Genomic DNA, 22,323 nt, shown 5'->3' with positions numbered 1-22,323 from the left:
CTTTGAAGCTATATTGTGTGTGACAATATTAGTGACATATTTCAGACCGCGGAATTAAGGTTCCACCAGAAGACCAAACATATTTAATGCCGACTCATTTGAAAATGAGTGATGCGTTGAGACGCAAATGAATTACAAAATACATACGTTTCTGAGCGTGTCAGATCCGTTGACTAAAACCTCTCCCGTGAGTAATACATGATAAAGCACCGGAAGGCCAAGGTGTTATATCTTTACAAATGTAAACTAGATTATTGACTCTAGTGCAAGTGGGAGACTGTTGGAGATATGCCCAAGTGGCAATAATAAATGGTTATTATATATCTTTGTGTTTATGATAATGTTTATATATCATGCTATAATTGTATTAACCGAAACATTAATACATGTGTGATATATAGACAACAAAGAAGTCCCTAGTATGCCTCTTAAACTAGCTTGTTGATTAATGGATGATTAGTTTCATAATCATGAACATTGGATGTTATTAATAACAAGGTTATATCATTATATGAATGATGTAATGGACACACCCAATTAAGCGTAGCATAAGATCTCGTCATTAAGTTATTTGCTATAAGCTTTCGATACATAGTTACCTAGTCCTTATGACCATGAGATCATGTAAATCACTTATACCGGAAAGGTACTTTGATTACATCAAACGCCATCTGCGTAAATGGGTGGTTATAAAGGTGGGATTAAGTATCCGGAAAGTATGAGTTGAGGCATATGGATCAACGAGTGGGATTTGCCCATCCCGATGACGGATAGATATACTCCGGGCCCTCTCGGTGGAATGTCGTCTAATGTCTTGCAAGCATATGAATAAGTTCATAAGAGACCACATACCACGGTACGAGTAAAGAGTACTTGTCGGGAGACGAGGTTGAACAAGGTATAGAGTGATACCGAAGATCAAACCTCGGACAAGTAAAATATCGCGTGACAAAGGGAATTGGTATCGTATGTGAATGGTTCATTCGATCACTAAAGTCATCGTTGAATATGTGGGAGCCATTATGGATCTCCGGATCCCGCTATTGGTTATTGGTCGGAGTGAGTACTCAACCATGTCCGCATAGTTCACGAACCGTAGGGTGACACACTTAAAGTTGGATGTTGAAATGGTAGAACTTGAATATGGAATGGAGTTCGAATATTTGTTCGGAGTCCCGGATGAGATCCCGGACATCACGAGGAGTTCCGGAATGGTCCGGAGAATAAGATTCATATATAGGAAGTCATATTCCAAGTTTGGAAATGATCCGGTGCATTTATGGCAGGTTCTAGAAGGTTCTAGAAAAGTCCGGAAGAAATCACCATGGAAAGTAGAGTCCCGGAGGGACTCCACCTTGCATGACCAGCCAACCCTAAAGGGGAGGAGTCCAAGGTGGACTCCCCTAGGGTGGCCGGCCAACCCACCTCAAGGAAAGGTGGGAGTCCCACCTTGGGTAGGACTCCCTCCTTGAGTAGGTTTTCCACATATGGGAGGTTTTAGTGTTGGGGTCTTATTCGAAGACTTGGACTAGAACTCTTGGTGCTTCCACCTATATAATGAGGGGCATAGGAGAGGGGGCTGACCACAAAAAAAAGCCTCAGCCTTGGCCGCACCCCTTAGAGGGTCGGCGCCCAACCCCCCTCTCTCCCCAAACCCTAGCGGTCTCTCTCCTCCACCACATCCCGCACGCTTAAGCGAAGCTCCGCCGGATTTCTCCACCACCACCGACACCACGCCGTCGTGTTGTCGAATTCAAGAGGAGCTACTACTTCCGCTGCCCGCTGGAACGGGGAGGTGGACGTCGTCTTCATCAACAACCGAACGTGTGACCGAGTACGGAGGTGCTGCCCGTTCGTGGCGCCGGAAGCGATCGTGATCAAGATCTTCTACGCGCTTTTGCAAGCGGCAAGTGAACGTCTACCGCAGCAACAAGAGCCTCATCTTTTTTTTTTTTTTGAGGGGAAAAAATTGAATCAGCTCTCAGAGTCATTTACAGAGTCTTGATTACATAATTTCCTAATGGCTTCCGGCACAGGCGCCAGCCAGATATGCCTACAACCATGGACCTTACCTTGCCGTGCAAGTTCGTGAGCCACTGTATTACAACGTCTATCAATTTTGCGAATACTACACCCTGGTAGAGCATTTCTCAACAAGCTAATGTTCTTGTAGACATGCCAAAAACTGGAGCTGTTTTCGGACGTGTTGTTGGCCGTCAAAATCGCCGCCAAGCAGTCAGACTCCAGTATTGTCGGGTTCAAGTTGTTGTCGATAGCAATCTTCAAGCCTTCCCAGATTGCATTTGCTTCGGCTTCTTCAGCACTTGTGCATCTTTCTCCCACTAGGCTCGCAGCAAGGATGATAGTTCCTGTATGGTCGCGAACGACCACACCAGTAGTAGACTTCTTTGTGTCTAGGCAGTAGCCAGCGTCGACATTGATTTTGATTTCTCCGGCGCTTGGTTTATCCCAGCTCATCCTCTTTTGTTTGTTCCTGTCAACAACATGTCTGAAGCATGTAGGGGAGTTAGCGTGTTGTGAGCTATCACAAGCCAAACCTGATTTATTGTAGTTTGCTGCTACAGTGCCTTGTAAGAAATTGTTGTAGCTAATGAGGAAGGTGGCGGATCTTGTGATGGACTCTTCCCCCTTTTCATGATAGCTATCACATCTTAGGTGCCATGATCTCCACAATAACATCAAGATATTGCTCCTTTGGTTCTTATCTGCGTTCATCAGCAGGTTCTGAAGCCACTCTGGGCCGGAGTAGCTGAAATCTCGTTCAGGAGGTAGTCGCCAGTGTTTCCTCATTTCATACCGTAGAGCCTCATCTTGTAGGCTTTGGAATCTCTTCAAGGGTGAGACTCGATACCCCCTCGTTGCTACCGTCTTCTAGATTGCATCTTGGCTTGGATTGCGTGTTCGCGGTAGGAAAATTTTTGTTTTCTATGCAACGTTATCCTACAGGAACCTCAGTGACAGCAGAAGAAAAAGCGGCTTCACAGGAGTAATCCAAAGATATGCCCCTTTTGTAAGTAGAAGGCCCCGATACTTGCCGCATCTGAATGTTCGGATGGTTAAGGTTAAACTACTTTATCGGCAGGTGTATATACATGTACCTCTGCCATGTTAATGCTGTTGGCAAGTTTTGAAGGAGTAAATCTTAATTACTCGTTTTTACATCTGTGTTATGATGTATACGTATGTTTGTCGGTAGCAAATTATTTGAGTGATCAGCTCGTGTTGCGGGTCTTGCTAAACCCGTTGTATGTGCAACTTTGCTTTCAACCGATGCGTGTCTTGACAGCAGCTCCCGAATAGATCGGTGGCACTAGATCTGCCGATGACTCCGTCGCTCTTTGATACTTTTGTAGTTTAAAGTATCGAGTGTGGGTCGTTTTCGTATGTGTTTCATGATCCTTGCTATCTACGGCACTCTTTGAGGCATCTATAGCGAAGGAAAAGAGCGAGGTCCCCGTCGGTTTTGCATCATAGCACTCGTAATTTCAGAGGCTTTTTTAGAGTGCAACTTCCGGGCGTATTTTCCATCGAACCGATGTCCGTTGAACAAAGATCCTGACAATGTAGTTCGGGTGCCCCGAATTACTGCAATTCTTCAAAGAAACAAAACTTGAGTCTTCATTAATAAAGTAAGCGAAAAACTAGGGGGCTAAAAAGAGCCCTGGTGAAAAGAGAAAAACTAAATATAATGCTATCCATCCTTTTAAGCAAGAGGAGGGTTCTTCTTATCTTCAAGCTTGTCCGCCGTACCAGTGGCTTTGGAAGCATCACTAGTTTCATCACGAGTTATCGCGGCGATTGCCGGAGTTTTGTTTTCTTCCGTAATGACCTTGCCATCAGCTGTCGAGGTTTTCACTGTCGAAGCTTCCAGGGAAAGGTCGGCTGGCTTCTTCTTCGTCTTCTTGACGCGTTCATCTTCCTTACTATCGATTGCTGACGGTTTTGAAGGGAAGTCGACAGGTTCCTGTTTGAGCCCGAACTTCGCAATAATCCTCTGAAACTCATGATCACAGTTGTCCGAGCGTGAAAAACTTCCATAGACTATGATGTTTGTTCCATTGTTCCCAGGCATTTTCAGCTTGAGGTATGCGTAAGGCGGCACAGCCATGAACTTGGCATAAGCTGATCTTCCGAGTATAGCATGGTACTGTGATTCCCAGTTTACTACTTCGAACTCGATCTTTTCCTTCCTGAAGTTGTCGGGTTTTCCAAAGACAACGTTCAGGTAAACTTTGCCAAGAGAGTACGCCGGTAAGGTGGGGAGAATTCCATGGAAACAGGTATCCGTTTCTTCTAGCATCCTCATCGTGATTCCCATGCTTTTGATCATGTCGAGGAATATCAGGTTTAATCCGCTTCCACCGTCCATGAAAACTTTGCTCATCTTAAACCCTCCGATTTGCGCCTCAACTACTAAGGCAGCGTGCCCTGGCTTTGGGATTGTCATCGGGTGATCCGCTCTGCTGAACATAATGCTCTGAGATGACCAGTCGATATATTCGGGAATATTAGCCATAATGCTTTCTGCCAGGTTGATTTCTTGGGTGAGCCTCTTCATCTCCCTTCTCGAAACACCGGTCCTATGAATCATACTCATTTTTCCATGTGGTGGAGGAAAGGACTCGTTAGAGTTGTGAGGCTGGACTTGCTGGATCTGGTGCTGAGGTGGAGGTGGAGGTGGGATTGGCTGCTACTGCTGGATGAGCTTCTGCATCTCGATGAACTGTCGACAGTCTCTGAGCAGGTGGCTTAACTTTTTCTTGTTATCTTTTTGATCAATGTAGGCATGCAGGTAGCAAGGAGCGTTTATCTGCTCAGCGAAGGGTAACTCGGGGGTCCTCTGAGGTCGAGGTTTGTAGTTGCCACGGTTCCCAGAGTTACTCCGATTGCCGTCATGTCGATCGTCTCGCCTGTCATCATACCGATCATCTCGTCGATCGGAATATCCCACGGCTACCAAGTTGCTGTCATCGTAACTGCGGTCTTTCCTTTTATTACGACGATCCCTTTGACCACCCGAATCATGCCTCGGCTGATCGTCGTCTTCGTCGTCGCTGCGCTGTCGAGGCCTTCGTACGTTGTCTTCGCCATCAGCCCAGCTGTTGGCGATCTCCATTAACTTTATTATAGTCTTCGGCTTCTTGCCCAAGCTCCTTTATGTAGGTTTCACGTCGAATGCCATCGCTAAAGGCGTCGACTGCTCTGTCAACGGAAACATCTTCAGCGGCGTTCAGGAGTTTAGTGAACCTCCCGATGTACGCACGCATCGACTCCTTCGGCTTCTGCTGGCAGTACCGTAATTCATCGATCCCAACAGGCCTCTTGTATGTTGTCTGGAAGTTTGTGACGAAAGCGTCCACCAGGTCATCCCACGACTTGATGGAACCCTTCGGCAGGCCTCTCAACCAGGCCCGTGCCGAATCTTTCAAGTAAAGTTGCAAGCACTGCATTGCTGATATCTGATTTCCTTTGTGTAGGATCACAGTCTGTAAGTAATCATCTATCCACGACCTCGGCTCGTGCTGTCCATCATACTTAGCGGCATCAGTGGGAGTGGGTTTGAACCTTTTGGGTTGCATTGTCTCACGGATCTTGTAGCTTAAGCAATCAGCTCCCCTCATCTCGCCGCCGTACTCCTGGCTTTCTTCCGAGGTGTCGCTATCGTACTCCTCCCTTGCGGCTCGCCGTCGCCTGGCTTTGTCGATTCTACTCTGGGTGGTTTCGTCTCGGGCGTCCCTTGAACGGTGCTTCGAGCCACTAGCTTGGAGCGTGGGCTTTTTCCTTTCGTGGAACCAGATTGTCTCCCAAGATTGCGAGGATTTCCAGGGCACCCCGATGAGCTTGAGCCATAGAACCTTCGGGTCGTTGGTTGATGAGGTACGCTGCGAGGTTGGCAGTTGCTCCTTCAACGGTTTTTGGTCTTAACATACCCGCAGTGTCCTCCGAAAGTCGGGATAGCCTTGATCGATGCCTCCCTACACCTTGGCTGCTTCGAGACGCGCTTCCTCGTGGTCCCCTCCGTCGTTCACTGGATTGATCCGCTGCTAACAGACGTTTTTCGAGGGTGGCCTGCTCGTTCAATATTCGCTCCCGATTTTTCTCCAAGATAGAGCGATAGGCATTGAGGGTTCCAACCGAAGTTCTGGCGGGAAGCGGTGTGTTATTAAGTACTGCTGCCCGGGCTGCCGCCCATTCTTCCTCCGCGATGGTGTAATCGCTATTGTTGTTGTTGGCGCTGTTTTCGCCATTCTATCGTCTGCTAGAGCGAGGGGTGTGATCTCCTCCTCCTCCGTTTCCCGTGTTTCCTGCGTTATTGGCAGCATAGACTTGATGACGCACTACTTTCCAGTTGGCCTCCTTGACAACGCTGTCGACACTGTCCTCTCCCGATGAATACCTGGCACTGCAGATGAACGATGTGTCACTCGATTCCAACCCGTGCCTGGTGTCGCAGTTCAGGCAGTAGTACGAGGTCATCTCTGATGATGCAGGGTTATCGGATCCAACCGACATCAAAGACGTCGATCGGGGAGTCGATGGTGGAGACGAAACCGTCGAGTCTATCAGGCCAGCCGAAAGATCGATTGACGATCACATGATTGATCCTGCGGCCGGTGATACGTCTCCGACGTATCGATAATTTCTTATGTTCCATGCCACATTATTGATGATATCTACATGTTTTATGCACGCTTTATGTCATATTCGTGCATTTTCTGGAACTAACCTATTAACAAGATGCTTGAAGAGCCGATTCTTTGTTTTCGCTCTTTTTGGTTTCAGAAATCCTAGTAAAGAAATATTCTCGGAATTGGACGAAATCAACGCCCAGGGTCCTATTTTGCCACGAAGCTTCCAGAAGACCGAAGGAGAGTCGAAGTGGGGCCACGAGGTGGCGAAACACCAGGGCGGCGCGGCCCAGGCCCTGGTCGCGCCGACCTATGGTGTGGGCCCCTCGTGCCGCCTCTTACCTGCCCTTCCGCCTACAAATAGCCTCCGTCGCGAAACCCCCGGTACCGAGAGCCACGATACGGAAAACCTTACCGAGACGCCGCCGCCACCAATCCCATCTCGGGGGATTCGGAGATCTCCTCCGGCACCTCTGCCGGAGAGGGGATTCATCTCCCGGAGGACTCTTCACCGCCATGGTCGCCTCCGGAGTGATGAGTGAGTAGTTCACCCCTGGACTATGGGTCCATAGCAGTAGCTAGATGGTTGTCTTCTCCTCATTGTGCTTCATTGTCGGATCTTGTGAGCTGCCTAACATGATCAAGATCATCTATCCGTAATACTATATGTTGTGTTTGTCGGGATCCGATGGATAGAGAATACTATGTTATGTTAATTATCAAGTTATTATCTATGTGTTGTTTATGATCTTGCATGCTCTCCGTTATTAGTAGAGGCTCGGCCAAGTTTTTGCTCTTAACTCCAAGAGGGAGTATTTATGCTCGATAGTGGGTTCATGCCTCCACTGAATCCGGGACGATGACGAGAAAGTTCTAAGGTTGTGGATGTGATGTTGCCACTAGGGATAAAACATTGATGCTATGTCTAAGGATGTAGTTGTTGATTACATTACGCACCATACTTAATGCAATTGTCTGTTGTTTTGCAACTTAATACTGGAAGGGGTTCGGATGATAACTCGAAGGTGGACTTTTTAGGCATAGATGCATGTTTGGATAGCGGTCTATGTACTTTGTCGTAATGCCCAATTAAATCTCACTATATTTATCATGACATGTATGTGCATTGTTATGCCCTCTCTATTTGTCAATTGCTCGACTGTAATTTGTTCACCCAACATGCTTTTATCTTATGGGAGAGACACCTCTAGTGAATCGTGGACCTCGGTCCTATTCTTTACATCGCATACAATCTCATCGCAATACTTGTTTTCTCTGTTTTCTGCAAACAATCATCTTCCACACAATACGGTTAATCCTTTGTTACAGCAAGCCGGTGAGATTGACAACCTCATCTGTTTCGTTGGGGCAAAGTACTTTGGTTGTGTTGTGCGGGTTCCACGTTGGCGCCGGAATCTCCGGTGTTGCGCCGCACTACATCCTGCCGCCATCAACCTTCAACGTGCTTCTTGACTCCTACTGGTTCGATTAAACCTTGGTTTCTTACTAAGGGAAACTTGCCGCTGTGCGCATCACACCTTCCTCTTGGGGTTCCCAACGGACGTGTCAACTACACGCATCAGCCGGCGGGGGCAATTTCCTTGCCGATCTGGGGACGAACGGTTCCAGCAGACGAAGGACTCCCTCCGCGTTGACGTTGCAGTGGACGCACCCGAACGTCATATCCATGTTTCCTTGTAGACCCGAAAAAGTCGAGCGAGAAGAGTCGCTGTGCGGGGTGAACTCATATGAGCCAAATCGGATCGGACTCCCCAAGCTTGGTGATGCTGACGGCGTCGACGAAGCTGCCGACGACATGGCTGGATCTGCCGATGACGGATCTTGTGCCAACAGGCTTCCCACAGACGGCACCAATTGTCGAGGGTACTCCTCGGCAATGCCCTCCGTTTGGGGCTTAGGGTAGATGGAATCCTGTAGGCTGACACGAGACATCGGTTATCAAACAAGCTGGGAAAGCGATTTACCCAGGTTCGGGGCCCTCGATGAGGTAAAACCCTTACGTCCTGCATGTCTGATCTTGATTATGAAAATATCGGGTTACAATGGGGTGCCGAAGGTTTTGGCTGTGATCCCGTCGAGAGGCTAAGTGCTACGAGTACCTAGCTCTGGGCTTATGGTGACTAAAGTTGCTAAGATTGTAATTGTCCCTCGGCAGCCCCTCTCCTGGTCCTTATATAGGGAGCCAGGTCTCGAGAGATCTGTCCGGGTACGACTAGATTACAAAGGACCCTAGGTCTAGACTTTCCTTGTATTCTTCGTTTCTTCGTCTTGTTCTTCAAGGAACCTTCTTCGGCACCGACGTAGTGGCCCACCTTGCCATCGGGTGTCTTCATGGGCCTCCAGTTGGGCCGTACAGGATAGGGAAATAACAGTTACCCGAAGGGTAATGCCCACGTCAGACCGTTTTGCATTTTCAGCCATCTCTGATAACACATCTTTCTACTAAATACAGGAAGGGGAACTTTTCCCCATTCTCCAAACACGATAGTCAAAAAACCCTCGCCGCTGCTCGCCATCCGACAGCTGCGCCCCGTCCGAATTGACTACTCTGCAGCTGGCCATCCGATCTACCGCCAGTCCGACCGACGCGTCCCGTCCGCATCGATGACTCTGCAGCTGGCCGTCCGACCCACCGCCGGTCCGATCGCCGCGCACGGTCCGCATCGACTCCGCCCTGCATCTCTACAGCTGTCTCCCATGATGGTGAGTGCTACCCCACCACCCGACTCCCTCCCCATTTAGGCCTCCTTTGGTAGATCTCTTTTCCTTCATTGGATTCCCTCAGGAACTTATCTTGTAGCATGTTCATAGTGTAATTTCGATGGAAATTAACAAAGCATGAGGTCTAACCCTCATGGAAAAAAAACATTGTTACTTCTTCTATAGGATATGGCACCGTGCCAAGTCTACATAACCCACTTCAAAGCAAGATGCCCCAAATGGGGAAACATTTCGGTTTTCATCTCCTACCGGGTTCTTTTAGAAATTCAGTGGTACTATAATTTACTGGTTACACAAATATTGTACCTAGCTAGCTTCCATACTTTGCATTGCATGAGAGTTAGCATAAATGTAGTAATATATTTTCTGCTTTTGGTGCATAGGTTGTCCCATGCAATGTAAGGGGCGGATTCAATAACCTCACAGGAGATAGTGTGCAGTTCTGGGGGATGTGTGGCCGTCACTACAAGATTGAAGTGCAAAAGGAGGAAACTAGGACTCTATTGTGAGGTGAAGGGTGGCGTCAATTCATTGCCCATCACCGTGTAACCGGAGATGATAGTGATTTCATTTGCTTTTGGTTGATGGAAGACAAAGTCGCGAAGATCACTGCCATCTATCTGAACGACAGGGGTGGTGAAGAAGAAGAGGAAGAGGATGAAGAGGAGGACAAACCGCCTATATCTCCACTTATCTCCCAGAGATGGAAACTTACCAATGCTGAGAAAGAACACCTCCAACAAATCATTCCTCCAAGGAATTCCTTCACCGGGGTGCCATTTGTCACCCACTTAACGAGGACGAATGTTGAGAGGCATCTGATGGTACATATATATATTATTTCAATTGATCCTAGCTATATATTTTTATAATAATGGCTGTGTAACATCAAATGAATTATCTCACTTCTGCATTGTAGAAATCACCTAAGAACAATGTTTGTCATCTTAATATCTCTCCACATGGCTTTGTTGAACTACACACTGGAGCACATGCTCGCCCTTGTACTATCGTCCATTACAAGACGGATTGGGATCACCGCATCTCCTTCACTGGTGACGGGTGGCAACACTACATCCATACCGAGCATCTAGAGATTGGACAAGCCATACTCATCACTAGGAGGCCCATGCACACGACTCCAACTCGGAGGGTGGAGATTATCTTCGCCGTCGTCAACATCAATGATTTGGGGTCGGGCTCTGACTAGGACTTGGACTAGGAGGAGTATTGATACTCGGACGTTCTAGTAGGAAGTGACTTGGTATCCTGTACTTTGTTGCTAGCTAGTTAATGGAACATGTATTAAGTCTGTTTAATGTGCCTACTTTGTCACTTGCTAATGTGATCGGATCTATATTTATGTAGAATTTAAAATGAACTCATGTTTCTATGTTCAAACATATATAATTTCCACCAAAAATGTATCCACCAATAATTATAGTTTAATTTGAAATAATCATGTTGAGACGGTTAAATATTTCGACCATTTAAGGTGTAAAATTGGCGGCAACTTCGAAATATTTGGGTTTGGAGACGGTTCCGATTTATAACCGCCTAAGAGGAATAATTGGCGGAAAGAATCTGAATTTTTTGGGGACAAATTGGGGGGGCAGTGGCACTTATCCTCATTCTCCGTTGCCCTGTCTAAAATTTTGTCATCGCAGCATCTCTCCGCTGGCGGTCGCCGATTCGTGGCCTCTCCTTCCTGTTGCTACTCTCTGCTGCTCCTCCTGACACTCCTCCCCGCCATTGCTGCTCGCTGCTCGCCGCCACAGGTATAGGTATGTGAACTAGACCCCCAAGCCCTAGCACGGTGCTTCTATCTGGAGCATCACACACTAGCAATCGTACTAGCAATGGGGTGGTTCAGTTGAAAAATAGCCACAATGTTCGTGGGATAATTGTATTTCTTCTGAATAAAAGGAGAACTAGCTGACGCCAGTGCGAGATGTTGTTTGTCCTAATTAACATAATAATATTATTTCTGATATGCCAAACATTTATTTGTGCTTACACTGGCATATATATATACATATATATATATAGGATAAATACTTCCTACCCCTGGGTGTAGTTACACCCATGTCTAATATACTACCATACGGAAGTATCTATGATACTTTATCGGTTTGAGTATGTTCGTATACTATATCTAAGATACTCCAAATAAAGTTTTGTGAAAAAAATGCAAGTGAACCCATAGTTTGCACTATATATCCGAAATACATGCATATGTATACATATAAAATGAGTCTACGTAAAAAAAAAATGTACATACTGCCTGCAAAGTAGTATATATACTTTCAAAATAGTTTTATATACTTCAAACTACATGTACATACGATCCGGTATGATAGATACTCTCTAGATTATGAGAAACACACGTGGGTATAACTACACCCGGGTGTAGTATGAATATGTCATATATATATATAGGTCTGCTATTCTCGAACCGGTTCGAGAATAACTATTCTCGAACCCTTTCTGAACTTACGGGTGTTTTCCTAGTGAACTTCTCGACGGAATACCAGAATTGCATGTTCGTGCGGACAGTATTTTCATGATGATTTTCAAACCACTTATCGGATTGATGCGTATAATATACCGTTGGATTCGCACAGAAATTTCGCAACTTTTTCGTGTTCATTGTTTTCCCAAATTATATATTGATTAAAACTAATTTGAAATATACAAAACAACGTTCTCGCGGATTTCTCTATTTTTGTAGAGTTTTGGGGTTCCAGTTTTCAAACCGTTTATCGGAATGATGCGTATGATATGCCGTTGGAAAGGAGCTGACTAGGCGCACCTTTTTCATGAAGAACACTTTTCTAAATTCTTTATAGTTTAAGAGCAGATTTGAAAATACGTGATTACGTTTTTCGAACTTCTCGGTTTTTCGAACTGTTTTTGGGGCTTATTTCCGAACCACTTATCGGAATGTTCCAAATGATATTGCGTTGAAAAGATATTGATTAGGCGAATCTTTTTCATGTTGAATGTTTTTCCAAATTCTAAATGGTTTTAGTTTAATTTCAGAAATACATAAAAGTGAAGATAACGCCGACACAAGAACATTTCAAAATTAGCTCATCTAGATTGATTAGGTGTGGCATTGCGATATGTTGGAGTATTAGTAGAGTTATATTAGTGCTAATTGTACATTGAGTTGGTCGATTTGCGCAATCGGTGGTTGTACGGACGATTTCTATGCGTATGATTTCCGTCGAGAAAAAACAGAGTGCATGAGGTGCTCGAATATAGAAGTGAACTTCCTTATATTTGTTAGTGAACTTCCGATCACGGTATAAAAGTTTCAGGCATGTAATAAAATTATAGCGAACTTCTGTGGATGTGAACTTCTTCTCCCCTGAATCTGAACTTCCCGACGGACTTCAATATTGTACAGGGCGAACTTCCGAAACTTTAGTCTAGTTTGAAGTGAACTTCAGAAAATATAGCGAACTTCCGTCGCATCAAAACTTCTCTGCAACCCACTTGTGAACTTTTGGATGTTTCCAAGTGAACTTCTCGACGGAATACCAGAATTGCATGTTCGTGCGGATAGTATTTTATGTTGATTTTTTAACTACTTACCAGAATGATGCACATAATATACCATTGAATTCGTATGGAAATTTCGCAGATTTTTCGTGTTCAATGTTTTCCCAAATTCTGTATTGTTTAGAAATAAATTTAAATATACAAAACAACGTTTTCGCGGATTTCTCGATTTCCATGCAGTTTTTGGGCTCCAATTTTCAAACCGTTTACTTGATTGATGCGTATGATATACCATTGGAAAGCTATTGACTAGGCGCATCTTTTTCATGTACAACATGTTTCCAAATTCTCTGTGGTTTAAGAGCAGATTTGAAACTACGTGATTCCGCTTTTTTAACTTCTCGGTTTTTCGTACTGTTTTGGGGGTCTTATTTTCGAACCACTTGTCGGAATGTTCAAAATGATATTGCGTTGGAAAGATATTGACTAGGCGCACCTTTTTCATGTTGAAGATTTTTCCAAATTCTAAATAGTTTAAGTTTAATTTTTGAAATACGCAAAAGCGGAGATAACGCCGACACGAGAACATTTTGAAATTGGCTCATCTAGATTGATTATGTGTGGCATTGCGGGGTGTTAGAGTATTAATAGAGTTATATTAGTGCTAATTGTACGTAGCGCCGGTCAATTTGCAGAATAAGAGGCCGTACAAACAATTTCTATACGTATGATTTCCGCCCAAAAAAAATACAATACATGGAGTTGCTTGATTAAGGAAGTGAACCTCGGGATATCTGTTAGTGAACTTCCGATCGTGGTATAGAAGTTACATGCATGCTCAAAATGAACTTCCAACATTTTCAAAGTGAACTTTCACACTCGGAACAAAGTGAAGTTTGACAAAAGCAAATTTCCGACATGTTCATGGTTAACTTCCTATGCTTACAAAGTTAAGATTGAGAAAAATAAATTACCAGCTTGTTTAAAGTGAACTATGGCTTGGTACAAAATGAACTTCCACTTTTTCAGAGAAGTGTACAATGCATAAATATATTAACTTCCACTTTGATAGAATTTTACAACCAAAAAAAAAACTACAAGCGGAGTGAATTTCCTCTTGGAGACGAAGTGAACATATACAAGATAAAACTGCAAACAGCTGTAGTTTCCTGAACTTGAGATGCTACCAGATATTCAATGACTACAGATTACAATTCAGAATAACTCTGCCGAGGCATGTCTCTAAACTTCACACATGCTGGTCTCTTTCTGAACTCCACGACTCTATCTGTCTGAACTTCATGACCAACTGTCTGCCACAGAGTAGGTGTACAAAATAAACAAGTGTATCACTGGCATTTTCCCCTCTCGTTTTTTACAGGAACATGACCTCCCTCCTTCGCCGTAAAGACAAGGCCAAACCGAACTTCAGAAAAAGAGAAGAGTGAACTCCATATGAGAATAGAGCGAACATCCATACACATAGCTAACAACAGAAGAGTGAACTTTACGGGGAAAAAATAAGTGAATTTCTCTGTAGTAAACAGGAAATAAACCACACATGAATTGCTTTTATGTATATAAGTGGAGATGCTAATTCTAGACGAGCTGACAATGAACTTTTGGAGAAGCTTTCGCCAGCAGAAAGAAATCACAGCAAGAGGTAGTGAACTTCTACAAAATGAAATGTAAACTTTCTTTGTAAGCAAACTAGACTTCTACCTTTTTATATAGTCAGAAACACATCAGCACATACATACTAGTAAGAATGAATCCCCAGTACATAAGTCGTGAACTACCCAGCAATGGTTTCTTTTAACACGGTGAACTTCCTTTTTTACTTGTACAATAAGCATCTTTTCTGTAGGGTCAAATGAAATTGTTCCAACTAAAAAATAGTTTCGTATATAGAGAAAACATGATAATACCAGCAAATGTGAGCTAGTATTTTGCCTCATACATAGCCATATCAAATGAAAAAACGTGAGAATATTAATCAAGCACTAATCTGAACTGTCGACGTACATAAAGTGAACTGAAATACACATAGGTGAGCTCACTAAAACAAACTCCGCGGAAATAAAAGGTGACATTTTTCCATGTGAATAGTGTGAACTTCTTTCTTTTAGTTAATGAACGACACATCAACAGTATATGTATCAAAAGCAAGATCCAACTAAGATCAGACAATATGCATATATTTCGAGGTGGACTCATGTATTGGAAATTGGAGAGTTCAGAAGTAGTAGAGAAAAAAGTCAACTAAAAACGATTCAAACTCATGGGATTAAAAAAGTGAACGCCGTGAATGAAAAAAAGAGTGAATCCCCACGCTGGCAGAACATAACTTCTCGGACAAATAAACTGAACCAAACGACTTCACTTCACTGTTAGGTGGACAAAACGATCAGCCAAAGAATAAAAGCTGAACTTGTTCAGAGAACTATGTGAACTTCTTTTCACTACCAGACTACATCAACACATACACAATTATTCTCCACCCCATATGTCAATCTATGAGCGAAGCATAATAAGAAATTAGCTTAGTTACTACAACAGCGGCTGCTCCACGTACCTCTATGCATGCCTCATGCTGCTACACCATCTTACTACTTGTTTTCACTTGACATGGATAAGTACTGAGAGGAGGAGACAGAGGAGGAGCAGCTGTGGTGTAGCAGCAATACCTGTGCTTTAGATGATAGACTCGAATACAGAGCATCAGCGCACCTCCCCGCCCAACAACACCGTCGGCCCCTCTCCGACCTCCCATCCACACCGCATGATGCAACTCGAAATCTATCTCGTGCAGCTCACCGTGCAGCAGTTCAGAGGCAACGCACGAAGCCGATTCTCTGCCCTGCAATGTTGACTTTTACATCAGCTTAATTTTTGTTTTACATATTTGAAAAGAACTGAAACCGAACTTCGTACATACAAAATGTGAACTTCTGAATTCGTACATAAATTATAAATTGCAGGAGAGAACCAGGATCTACGAATATTTTATGAAATGATTCATTAATGATTTACCTAGCAAGCATTTACAATGTTTCTAAGGAAATTCGGCAGAAGTTGAGACTGGGACACCACAAGAATTTGTAGTGGCAACACACTTGAGTCCCAAGAAAAAAGATGCACCAACCGACCGATTGAATGGTTTCGACCGAGACTGAACTTATGCTAATAGATGAAACGAACTTAGTGCTAATAGATGCATTGTAGTGCCCCGATAATTATGAACTTCATGCACATACGGGGTGAACTTCCCGACAAAACAAGACTTCGGGACAAAAAAAGATGAACACCTTGAGTTGGACTAGCGAACTTGCATTTTAAATAAAAGCGGACTTCACTGTTTTGTGTATACTTAATTTCTGATTATTTTTTTCAAGAGGAAGAACAAATGCATGCTCGGTACTTTGTGTATACACACTGAGTTCCTAGATAGAGAATGTGAACTGCTGGGACAATTATTAGAAGTAATTCATTTTGGATAATCCATTTTTTTTAAAAAAAATGAACTCATTTTCACTATATTCAATTTCCAGATTTCAAAATAGTGAACTATGTGCAAAACATGAGAACGTTTTTACACATGGGTGAATTGAACCCATTTTTCTGAAAAAAGTGGAACTTATCTGACCGAAGGAATTACAATCCCACATTAATTTCCAAGCTATCAGTAACGCCCACTACAGGGTTGGTGATAAAGCAAATCAATGTTATGTATGATGCAAGTTCGTTGGATCAGTCAGGAGATCTCAAACACTGGAGCAAAAGGTTAACAGCTTCTGGCGCAAATTAGTGAGTCCATACTTTCATCCACCATTCCACACCCACCCCCAATGGGTGATCTAGAGCACTGATTTCTCAGCCAATCATTCTGAACGAATACACGTCTTTAGAATTCGAATATCAGGCAACATGCATTTCTACAAACACCTACCAGTCAAAGCATCACAAGTATTCATTTTCAGTCACATAGGTACGAGCAAACAAGCACAACCCGAGTAGCACCTACCACCAAGTAACGTACAACAGATCGCGGCGATCGGACGAGCGGTGGGCATACCTTTCTTGGCGCCGAGGTCGGATGTGGTGAATGAGGTTGCGTCCCCGGTGTGGACGAACTCCTGCAGCTCCTTGAAGTTGAGCCAGGGCTTGACCCAGAACTTTGCCTCGTAGATCTTGTTCCTGCCGGCCTCGAGCGCCTCGAGCGTGAGGTGGTGCACGGTGCCGGCCACCACCTGCTCCTTGGCCTCCACGACCCGCACGAACTCTAGGAGCGTGTTCTGCAGCACCACCACCACGACGCGCGCAACTCACAAATCAGAACCGCAATCGATCTCCAATTCATCAAAGTAGACCGCCAGGGAAGGGGGAAGAGAGGGGGGAGGAAGTAGATCGCGTCACCTGGTGCTTGTTGTGCTCGTCAACGGCGAAGCGGGCGAGGCCGTCGGTCTCGAGGCTGTTGGCGGCGGCGGGGGTGTCGGTCTTGCCGCCGAGGACGTGGCCGGCCATGGCTCCGGTCGCGAGGGAGGCGGAGCCGATGAGGAGAAGGGCTAGGGCGGCGAGGACGGGAGCGGAGGAGACGGGCCGGGTTGCAGCAACGCGCATGCTCTGGAGGTTCCGGTTTTGCTTTCCTTGCGCTGTGGGAAGAAGGTAGGAGGAGGGGGCGGCGCGCTGTGGGAAGAAGGTAGGAGGAGGAGGCGGCGCGCTCAGGGAGGGCGATGCGGGCTGGCTGCGGGAAGAAGGTAGGAGGAGGGAGCGAGGCGGCGTGATGGGGGAGGACGGGGCGAGGGCCGATGCGGCTGCCTGAGGGAAGAAGGCTGGGGGAGGACTGGGCGGGGCGGCGCGGCGCGGGCTACCTGCGGGAAGAAGGCGATGCGGGATTGGGGGATTTGGGTTGGCCGAAAGGGAAGAAGGTGGGGAGGAGTCAGTTCGGTCGGTTTTCCGGTTGAGGGGGTTCGAGAATAGCTATTCTAGAACCCCTCTTAAGGGGGGTTCGAGAATAGTTGGGCTCTATATATATATATATATATATATATATATATGCAAAATAGTGGGCTACCCGCATGGCTAGCTATGCACCCTCATCCAGCCGTAGGATGTGCTATATGGAGCATGGAATCCTGCCGCGAGAGCATGGATGTTTAACGGAAGTTTCCAACGCCGTTGTATCAAGAGCATCATGTATCCAGCTAGCACACCACCTTTTGCAGGTCATTTTGAACGCCAAGTCGCCAATCCCATGTCCAACCAAAGTGTATATTTAATGGTCCAAACGAATGCCAACTTCAGTGTATGTCATGCTGGCTCAACACATCAACCAAACCATCCGACCAAGCAAATTTTAGGCTATAAAAGAAGCAGTTATTTGTGTGCGTGGTGTCCATCATGGAGATCATGCCAGGCTCGACGCCGCGGTAAAGGATGGCGTCAACGTGATCTCCTTCTCCGTCGACGCGTCTGACGACGCGCAGTTCAGCTACGACTTCATCGCCATCGCCACGGAGAGCAGCCTCTTCGTCAACGCCGCAGCTGTCATTGCTGCGCCGACCATCGGCTTCGTGCACAACAGAGCATCGTGGATGCTCACGGTCGCGGCCGGTACCACAAACCATGCGATCCGCACCACCGTCAAACTCGGCAACGGCTTAACGGGTAGGAGCTCGATGACGAGTCGTTGTTCCAACTGCGGAACAACACCGTCGAGCGCCAGCTCCCACTCGTGTTCCCCGGCGCCAACATCGACCTAGACGACTGCGGCTGCAGATCCCTCCCCGACGACGTGAAGGGCAAGGTGGTGCTCTACGAGATATCCTGCCGCGCCAAGATGCGCCCCCTCTCTGCAAGCTCATAGCCATAATCGGCAAAAAGTTTAGGCAGAAGCCTGTGCACACATATGGAGCAATAAAGATCAACTTGTATGTTTCAATATTTTTAAAGAGCTGTAGATCAGATTATTTTTTGAGGGATTGAGTGCTTCAGTATGAATGGTCCATTCAAAGTGCATTTTTAGGTGTCTTTTACGTTAGCTCACCACACAAACCAGATCATTGTACTAACACATGTCAGTTCATTATAACATTGCCAGAACAAAAAAAATACAGCACTTGTTTTTATGAACCCCGTGCCAACGAAACATCCAGTAGAACGGCTGTTTCAGTTGCAATTCTTGTCTATTTCAGTGGTCAAACCAACGAGGTGAGCTAAATGGTGATAGTTACACTTGCCAACAAAAATGTCCAGTAGAACGGTCATTTTAGTTGCAATTTGAACGGGTGCAGAGAAATAACAAGAGAAACAGAAGCTGCACTTGACTACTCGAGCCCTGGTCGTATGACATTGCATTGCCAGCTGACGCCACAAAGACTCTGCATGGTTGTTCATATGGCATGCACTAATCATGGTGGGTTTCAAGATTCATATGAAATGCAGTTTCAAGGGTCGAATGCATGCTCAATACTCTGTCCATTTCATCTATAATATGCGCCATACAAGGAAAGGAAGCAAGCAGGTTCAACATGTCAAAACGGACGCCAATGAGAACGGTAGTTTCAAATGCAGTTTCGACGGTAATCCCATGCTCCTTGCTATGTCAGTCCATTTCATCTGTAATATGCGCCATACAAGGAAAGGGAGGAAGCAAGCAGGTTTAACATGTCAAAACGGACGCCAATGAGAACGGTAGTTTCAAATGCAGCTTCGACAAGTAATCCTATGGTCCTTGCTATGTCATTTTCGTTGGTACAGCTGGCTAACGTTTGAAAATGGCACCGTGTACCTGCCATTTGTTTGGTAGTTTACAAATCCAAGTAGGCGATAGATGGGATCGGGTCAGAGCTTGAGATTAGTTTGGACTTGCAACCCAACAATTGAACTTGTTTCTGTGGACAATGGAACCGACCATAGCTTTACCCATGCACTTTGTATGGCTGTTCCTCGAAACGTGAGCCGTACAAGGAAATAGAGGAAGCAGCTTCAGAGAACAATGGGCAGAAATGCCAAAACGATCGCCGGCGAGAAATGCCAAAACGAGTGCCAAGAAAAATGCCAAAACGAGTGCCAAGAAAAACTGTAATTACAAACGCAGCTCAGACTTGCAACCCAACAATTGAACTTGCAGTTTCTGTATGCCAAAACGAAAGTCACTTTCTTTACTACAGCTAGCAACACACTAGTGGCTAAAGTTTCCAAACGGCGATAGAGCAGCCGTGAAAGATACCAATCACCAGCTATTTCCATCATGGCCATTCAAAAGATATGCTCCCTTTATCTAGTGGCAAAGAAGGGGTGCATAGCTAGCCATGGTGGTAGCAAATCCGTGTTGATATATATATATATATATATATATATATATATAGATATATATATATATATACAAGCACTATTCCGCAACCAGCTGCGTAATAATATTCTGAGCACCGACTTGAACTTCCCTGGACACAAGGTTGAACTTCCCGGAGAACATGCTTGACCTTTCTGTCGAACTTACCTGAACTTCCTGTTTTCTTCAGAGGTACTGATTATACCTTGAGTTTCTCAACCATTTGTCGGAACTATGCAAATGATATACCGTTGGATAGATAATGAAAAACCGCAACTTTTTCATGTTCACACTTTTCACAGATTTTGCACGGTTTAAATTTAATTTTGAAAATACGAAAACTCTTCTATATGGCCAGAAAACGAACTTTTAGTTCGATTTTTGAATCACTTATCGAAACTGTGCAAATGATATACCGTTGGATAGATAATGAAATTGCGCATCTTTTTCATGTTTTATGTTTTTTCTAAATCCTCACAGTTTTTGAACAATTTTGAAAATACCGAAATTCGGACGTACTTAAAAACCGAGCGGACAGTAATTTGGATGATTTGTTTCAACCGTATGTCGGAATGATGCAAATGATATGGCGTTGGAAAGCTATGAACTAGGCGCAACTTTCTTATTCCAATTGTTTTCTTTAATTCCTTATAGTTTAAGAGAATAACTTGAATTACTGTCCGCCTATTTTATGTGACAGGCATCGAATGATTTCCCCGCGGTTTCCATTCAGTATATTTAAACAATGGAAATGATATACGGTTGGAAAGGTGTCAAAATGGCGCATCGTTTTTGTATCTACTTTTTTACCAAATCCGAACGGTTTAAAACTAATTTTAGAAGTTTTAAAATCATGTTTCCGGTATATTTTGTGGGGTAACGGTTTGATTTTGATGGATTAGATCCATTTATTTGTTGTAAAATGTTGTAGGTAATGAAATTAGACATATACTCTACCATATAAAGCTTTTGGTGAAAATGATTGAAGTGGTTGGTGATCAAATCGATGAGATTTGGACAATAGATTTCCGTCCCATAAAAACAGAGCATTGAACTTCCCTCGACGTGAAATTGTACTTATCGGGAAATACGGTTGTACTTCTTTGTGAGGTTTCATGAAAGTGTTCAGTAAAACAGAGTTATAATTTTCCCCACACAAAATGTGCAGCACAACCACGCGCATCTGAACTTCTCGCGACATGTCTATGTACTTCTTGGCCCTCATGGTTGTACTTCCGAAAATGTTTCGATACTACTGTGTTTTACAATAATTAAACATGTGTTTCGGAATGATAGTTTAAGATTTTTCCTAGCCTCTATTTAAGAGATTTTGCACTTCCTGGATCTTAATATTTGAACTTCCCAACATTGATATGTGAACTTATGCGTGAGTTTTTCTTTATACAATTTGCAGTTCATGTAATTACTGCTTGTACTTTCTATAGTCTCCGCTTGTACTTCTCGGAATAACTCCTTGTACTTCCTCACGGATGACGGGATTATTTTGTTTTTCCTACATTTGAATTATGTCAGTTTCTTGTACTTCCTATATTAAGTGGGTATACTGGTGTTGTCCAATGGTTGTACTTCTCTTCGTCAACTATTTGAATTCCTCTTGGGTGATGGGATTATTTCGTTTTTTATATTTTGATTTTGTCTGTTTTCTTGTACTTTCTATAATAGGTGCTTGTACTGCTCGTGTCGAACGGTTGAACTTCTCGTATAACAGGGTTCAACTTTCTGACGAACTTACCTGAACTTCTTGTTTCTTCAAGGCAACTAATTATACATCGAATTTCTCAACCATTTGTTAGAACTATACAAATGATATACCGTTGGATAGATAATGAAAAATCGCAACTTTTTCATGTTCACACTTTTCGCAGATTTTGCACGGTTTAAATCTAATTTTGAAAATACGAAAATGCTTCTATATGGCCAGAAAATGAACTTTTCATTTGATTTTTGAATCGCTTATGGAAACTATGCAAATGATATACCGTTGGATAGATAATGAAATTGCTCAACTTTTTCATATTTTACGTTTTTTTAAAATCTTCATGGTTTTTGAATAATTTTGAAAATACCGAA

General features: G+C 44.2%; 1 protein-coding gene across 1 annotated transcript; it reads right to left on the bottom strand.

Annotated features, from left to right (window-relative positions):
- Nucleotides 1-16,862: 16,862 nt before the first annotated feature.
- Nucleotides 16,863-17,543, bottom strand: LOC124682932 (cysteine proteinase inhibitor-like). The gene is made up of 2 exons (XM_047217532.1): nucleotides 17,316-17,543; nucleotides 16,863-17,194 (listed from the first exon to the last, which is right to left on the bottom strand). Exons 1-2 carry the CDS (start codon nucleotides 17,517-17,519, stop codon nucleotides 16,880-16,882), a joined length of 519 nt encoding a protein of 172 aa, XP_047073488.1. The 5' UTR covers nucleotides 17,520-17,543; the 3' UTR covers nucleotides 16,863-16,879.
- Between the last annotated feature and the right edge of the window lie 4,780 nt (nucleotides 17,544-22,323).

Source organism: Lolium rigidum, chromosome 1 (assembly GCF_022539505.1).
Source record: "Lolium rigidum isolate FL_2022 chromosome 1, APGP_CSIRO_Lrig_0.1, whole genome shotgun sequence".
Taxonomy (NCBI): Eukaryota; Viridiplantae; Streptophyta; class Magnoliopsida; order Poales; family Poaceae; genus Lolium; species Lolium rigidum.
This window is presented reverse-complemented; position numbering and strand designations above follow the sequence as displayed.